Raw genomic sequence first — 6,818 nt, forward strand, 5'->3', positions numbered from 1 at the left:
CTATTATTATTAATCGCAACAGAGACCCGAGCCGTATTTAGATCACATCACATAAGTACATAATATCAGCTTTCTTATAGAAAAACCCTAGTCTTAAACCCGTCGGTTCTCGTCTCCTTGGCATTTTGAAGAAACACTTCATTTATTTAGCTGTTTCTTCATCTCTGATTGTTGAACTATGAAGAGCAAGAATGAGAAGAAGCGGGGGACGTCGGCCACAAAAGGATGCCCAAAGGGGAAGAAATTTTCGCTGAAAAATGATCCCTTTTTCGAGACGGAGAGTAAGAAGCGGCGGAAAATGGACTACGAGGATGATGACATTGAGTCAGGTGGTTCTGAAGAGGAGGCGGAGATTCAGGGGGCTTCTGACGGAAACGGCGGAGAGGATGAGAATGAGATTGAGGAGACTCCTGGTGAGATTCGGAAAAGAGTGGCGACGGAGCTTTTGGATAAGATGAGGGCAATAGCAAGGAAGGAGAAAGAGGGCAGGGATGGGGACGAGGAAGTGGAAGAAGAAGAGGCTAGGGATTCGCTTGTGGCCAAGATTTTGCAGCAGGAACAGCTTGAGGAGAGTGGCAGGATTAAGAGAGTCGTTGCTTCCAGGTAAAAACAATTTTTTTCTATGTTTAAAACGTCTAATCACTGTTCTAGTTTTGGAATATCGTAGGAGCACTTTTGCTTTGTTATTGAGAGATTGCTTACATTGTTGAATGTACTCAACTCAGGCTTAAAAAGCCAGAAACTGCTGATGGATTTAGAGTCATGGTGAAGCATCGTCACACTGTTACTGCTGTAGCTTTATCTGATGATGACTTGAAGGGCTTCTCAGCTTCCAAAGACGGTACTATTTTACAGTGGGATGTAGAAAGTGGGAAGACAGAAAGGTACCAATGGCCTAGTGAAGATATTCTTAAAAGTCACGGGGCCAAGGATCCAAGGGGTCGCCTTAAAAAGCACAGTAAAAGTGTATTAGCCTTGGCTGTTAGTTCAGATGGCCGGTATTTGGCTAGTGGAGGCTTAGACCGCCATGTTCATCTATGGGATATTCGTACAAGAGAGCATTTACAGGTAGTTCCGCCTTACTTATCAAACTTAGCAGATATACTAGATGATATTGACATATTGTATACCTTATTTTTGGAAAAAGCCCAAAAGTAGAAGGAAAAAGACAACATATTTCTGTTTTTAGTTTAGTCAGTAATATGTAATCTCAGCAACTTAACCCATTCCTGTTTTTCAATGATGAAGTGTACAGTTTTCTCAATTTGGCCTTTCATATGTTCTCAACAGGCATTCTCAGGTCATCAAAAACCTGTGTCATGTTTAAGTTTTAGGCAAGGTACCACAGATCTTTTTTCTGGATCGTTTGATCGAACAATCAAGTATTGGAACATGGAAGACCGAGCTTACATTGACACAATATGTGGTCATGAAAGTGAAGTGTTGACCCTTGATTGCCTAAGGAAAGAACGAGTATTGACAGTTGGCCGTGATCGATGTATGATGTTGTTTAAGGTAAACATGATGTAGACGTTTTAGTTCATCATCCAAGTAGACAATTATGGACGAAAAAATAACAATGTGATGTGGAGTAATGCTTCTGATAGAAGTTCACTTGTGTTCACTGTACAATCAAAATTGTTGGATATCTTCTAATATGCACCCCCTACGACCCTTCCACCCCCTATATTCTGAGCATATTATTGAACTGCTAGTAGAATTTGTTTCATTGAACTGTAGGCTAGGTGGATACTGGGATATTGCTTTTGTTCTCCATATCTGATAAGCATCCCTTTTGAACCATGCTGACTAGGTTCTCGACCAGTCTCGATTGGTTTTTCGTCCCCCACCAACATCTTTGGAGTGCTGCTGCTTTATTAACAATGATGAATTCTTATCTGGCTCGGACGATGGAAGTATTCAACTTTGGAACGTATTAAGAAAGAAACCTGTATATATTGTGAAGAATGCTCATGCTCTGCTGCCTGCTGGCCAAAATGTTGAACAAAAAGGCTGTGAAAATATCCCTGATAATTGTTTAGGTAATCACAAATATTTCAATTAGCCCTGTTTTTCATGCGTCTTAAGCCCAACCCGGCCACCCTAGATACACCTTTTATCATTTAAATACTTAAAAATATTTTAAATGAATGCCGGTCTTTGTTTAGACTTTGGTCTATGTATTTGATTTATGTTCGTAGTTTAGTTGGATTTTGTTTGGCAACCCCCCAAAAAAAAAAAAATCAAATGAACTTTTAATCATTTTTATATATTAGACTTAGTTTAAAACAAAACATCTGATTTGTTTAAAAATGTGATAACTTTACGATGGAATCAAGCTTAAAGTATCTTAGGCTGAGCCTTGCCTGAAGTAGCACTACCTCTAGATACCTCTTTCATTGTGTTTTGCTCCTTAAAAGATTCTTTCTGTTTTTCAATTTTTTTTTAATTTACTTTATCAAAGTGCTGGTATGATATTGTTTTGACTCAAAAAGGAACAGCCAAATTGTCCAGGTTTTAAATATAATTTTAACTTCTCCATACAGCTTGCTAGCCACTGTCGTTTAACTTGTTTCATGCCGACACTCTGCAGAAAATGGTGATCACAAAATTGAGGGCTATAATTTTTCATCAACATATTCATGGGTTAGTTCAATCAGTGTATGTCGAGGCAGTGACCTTGCTGCATCAGGAGCTGGTAATGGTTGTGTTCGATTATGGGCCATTGAGACTGGCAGAAAAGATATCCAGCCTTTATATGACGTTCCATTGGTAAGTTAAAGACACCTACTCAATACATTGGTTAACAGTTTACTACTGCTTTATACTGCACTTTTAGGCTTTTGAATTATCTATTTGGGCTGGATCTTTTGCAAATACCTAATAGGAGACACTGAAATAATTAACATTTTCAACATTTTATTTTCACTCTACTCAAACATGTCTTTGGGAAATACTAGTATTTGTTATTACATAAGATGCATGTGAATGATTTTTAATAATAGACCCATTAAAAGAAAGTCTTTTAATGGAAATTAAATCTTGTAGGTTAGATAAATTTTATTTATAATGAAAATTTAAAATAGAAATATAGTGAATAACAATGACCATTTTATGTCAATTCAAAAGTTCTCAACATTAGTAATGACTAGTATTTCTTCAGTGCTTTTAGCATTGAGGATTGATTTCATATCCAAAAAATTGGGTTATGGAAGAATTTGCTTTAGATGTCTTGAGTAGATGCTTCATACAAGATGAGTTTTAAGGGTGTGCTTGTTTGAGTGAAAAATGTAGAAGGATAGAAAGAGGAGAGTAGAGAAGTGGAAAGAAAATAAATTTTAGGTGTGCTTGGTTGGAAACCAAAGTGAGGAAAGAAAATATTAAAGATGACCATTTTCAATCCTAATGTGTAAAACCAAATCATTCCAAATTGGAATGATAAGAGTGAAAATGAGAGATATCATTCCAATCTAAATTGGAATGATAAGAGTGAAAATGAGAGATATGTTAGTTAAGTGTGCATAAACTAATGCAATTTCTAAAATATTCATTTTCTTTCCTTTGATTTTTCAACTCCACCAGGCAGGGGATGGAAAAAAAATAAATTACTTCCATTTTACGTCTTTTCCATCAAGCATGCTAATGTCAAGAAAATATATATTTTTCACGTTTCTACTTTTTTGCTCCTTTTGTAGCTTTCGATTTTCTTTCCATCCAACCCAGCAGAAATTGAATTAGAAAAGTGGGAGGATAGAGAACATATATATATTTCCATTAGCATGCTTGGAGAACATATATATATTTCCATTAGCATGCTTGGTAAGAAAAAAAGTGAACAGAAACGAATAATTTTGTTTACACCAATTGCTTGGTATGATTTAAAAACGAAGGAAAAAAGTAGGTTTTATCATTATATGCTTTGTAGCTAAGATGAAAACATAAAATTGGAAATGGATAATCTTATAAATATACACAATTTTCTCACACCACTTGTATTTTCCTTTCATTTTATCTTTCCAATATGGATGATTTGTTTTTGTTAATAGGTAAGGGAAATGATTATTTTTGTTATTTTCTTTCTCACTTTTCTTTTTTATCAAGCGCACTCAAAATCATTTCTTTCCTCTTCTACCCCCCTCACACTTTTCCAATTGATTGTTAATTCCTAGTTATAGTTTCATTCCTTCATGGTGCTGGAATTGATCTGTGATTAAGCCATTTAACTTTAACACTTATCTGATAATAATGTATACATTTAAAACAATTAATCCATCAATTAAATCTTGTTTGACTTCCTCTGAGCTGGCTATAATGTACACCTAGTGCAAAAAGCTCAAGTAAAAGTTGACTGAGAGGTGACACTTTTTGGCCTTTCTAGCTTGTAGTCTAAGGCTAAGTAATCACTTCTATTAAACCTACATCACAATAATGAGTAGCATACGGTTGAGAAAGGTGGAAAATACTGGTTAATTCTATTGAGTCTTATGTGATAATTTTTGCTTTTCTCTTGGAGTACTATTGAGGTTGAGTCCAAATGGTTGTCCCCTTATTTCAAATAACCTTTCTTCTCATTTTTGTTACTTACCAAAACCCTTTCCATGATACAGATGGGATTTGTTAATTCCCTGGCTTTTGCGAAATCTGGACAGTTCCTAGTTGCGGGAGTTGGGCAGGTGACGTATTTCTCCTTAACAATATCTGGACAAATCTATTTTTTTTTTTTGGAACTTGGGATGAGGTTTGTGAATATTAACTTATATCTTATCTTACACGAACTGAATTAGAAACAAAATATCATAATATAATTGTATCCTTCTGTGTTGATTCTGTGGTGGCCTCTGATTTAAGAAATTATTCCTAGAAAGGCATCCGCATCTTTCTGGGAACAACAGTATCTTTCAATTAATTAATGGTTTGGTGCCTTGTCTTATGTGTAATATGTGCATACATTGAGAATTCCCCAAATTTTACATTTGTTTGTTTGTTATTTATATCCCTTAGGAACTATACCTCACTATCTCTTATACTGGCTAGCTGATTTTGTGTAAATAACATTTAGGTATTGCTTGGTAAAGTGGAATGAAAATTAGAAAGATGGAAATTGAAGTGGTAGAAAAATAGGAGAAGAGAAAATATAATTTCTTTCCATAGGTGTGCCTGGTAGGAAAGATGAAAAAATTGAAAGAGTAATTCTTTCCATCAATTGCTTGGTGGGGTTGAAAAATGAGAAGAAAGAAAATGGAACTTTTGAAAATGCACAATTTTGATTAACATACACCTCTTTTATTTTCTTCCTTTTATTATTTCAATTTGGAATGATTGGTTTTTAAGCATTAGAATAAAAATGATCATCTCTTCTATTTTCTTTCCTACCGAGCACACAATTATTCTTTTTCCACTTTTCCACTCTCTCCTTCCATCCTTTCATTTCTTCACTCAACTAAGCACACCCTTAAAGATTAAACAGTATAGCTCTTTAATCATATATGATATATATAGATACTTAGTGTACGTATATGCTTGAAAAAATAGGTGCTACTTCTGTTACAGTTTTAATCTGAGCTGCTGTGAGGCTTGGATATGTGTTCGTGTGTGTACAGATTTTCTTCTTCTTTTTTGTTTTTATTTTTGGGGCAGTGGGTGGGTGCATGTGTATGTTTCCGATATCTTATGGCAAGTGTGTCTGGACACATTCAATATGATTGAATATAGTAACTGTGATATTGGAATGCATAATAGCATATTTATTTCCTTTTGGTAGTTTCATTGTCAGTCTTGTTGCTTAAAAATACCTTGGTTGCTGCAGGAACCCCGACTTGGAAGATGGGGACGCCTTCCAACTGCTCGGAATGGAGTTGCAATTCAGCCCTTGAAGCTCTTGTAAGGCTGGACAAGGTTTTGCTTGCACCTCTAACCTCTTCAGTTTTGACTACTATTGGCCCAACCAATCAGAGTAAACATACCAGTGTACCTTACAATTTAGTTTTTTTGTAATTTTTTGACCATCATATTATTATCAGTTTATGAGTTATCTTTGTATCAAACTTGATGGCCTCTTGCAACAATTCACGCCCAGTAACATCTTTTTCTTCTTTCAATTGCAAAAGATAAAGATGATCTTTTTCCATCCAAATTTCATTATTTTTTATGACCGGACACTTTAACAAGAAAGCAAGTAAATCCACATAAAAGCCAAGAACCTCTTTCTCTCTTTCAAAAGCATCAAACAACCAGCAACAAAAGAAAAAGGAGGTTGAGAGATGTTTTAAACTAACTTTACATTGGCCTCTTTTTATATTAACAACCAAGAAGAAATTGAATATGGGAGCATCTTCTATCCATATTCTTTCACCTCTCTTTCTCGGTCTTAGGGTTGTCAATGAAACATTGATGTTTGCAAGTATTTGAATTTGACTTGAAAAGAATCTAATTGATTTGGTAATTATCAAGCCGAGCTCGAGCTCTAGCAGTTCAAGTTATTGATCGAGTTGAATTCGAGCTTAGTAATATTTAAATGGTTTTGAGTTTGATTGAGTTTTTCATATTTTTATATATATGTATTATTAAATTACGTTATTGTATTTCAATATATATTAACTCTAAGCTTAATTATTGAGTCGAGCTTGAGCTCGAGTTCTAACGTAAGTATAAAAATTAGTAGACAAATTTAATTGAGCTCGCGTAATTTGATTAAATTTTGAATCAAGCTCAAACTTAAAAATATATATATTCATTTAAGCTTGAGTCTAGAATTGAGTTCCGAATTTCGAGTTGAGCTCTAATTTGAGCTTAATAGTATTCAGGCTCAGCTCAATTAC

The 6,818-nt window shown here is 34.9% G+C and overlaps 1 protein-coding gene across 1 annotated transcript; it reads left to right on the plus strand.

Annotated features, from left to right (window-relative positions):
• LOC108470290 (U3 snoRNP-associated protein-like EMB2271) lies at nt 1–6,044 on the plus strand. The gene is made up of 7 exons (XM_017771589.2): nt 1–603; nt 726–1,068; nt 1,291–1,515; nt 1,814–2,042; nt 2,594–2,772; nt 4,608–4,673; nt 5,807–6,044. Exons 1-7 carry the CDS (start codon nt 179–181, stop codon nt 5,882–5,884), a joined length of 1,545 nt encoding a protein of 514 aa, XP_017627078.1. The 5' UTR covers nt 1–178; the 3' UTR covers nt 5,885–6,044.
• Nucleotides 6,045–6,818: the final 774 nt, after the last annotated feature.

This window comes from Gossypium arboreum, chromosome 3 (assembly GCF_025698485.1).
Source record: "Gossypium arboreum isolate Shixiya-1 chromosome 3, ASM2569848v2, whole genome shotgun sequence".
In the NCBI taxonomy this organism is placed as follows: Eukaryota; Viridiplantae; Streptophyta; class Magnoliopsida; order Malvales; family Malvaceae; genus Gossypium; species Gossypium arboreum.

Coding starts and splice junctions, on each gene's coding strand:
- LOC108470290 (XM_017771589.2), top strand. CDS start 179: ATGAAGAGCAAGAATGAGAAGAAGCGGGGGACGTCGGCCACAAAAGGA. Junction 1,516..1,813: donor GATGTATGATGTTGTTTAAG/GTAAACATGATG, acceptor CATGCTGACTAG/GTTCTCGACCAGTCTCGATT. Junction 2,043..2,593: donor TATCCCTGATAATTGTTTAG/GTAATCACAAAT, acceptor GACACTCTGCAG/AAAATGGTGATCACAAAATT.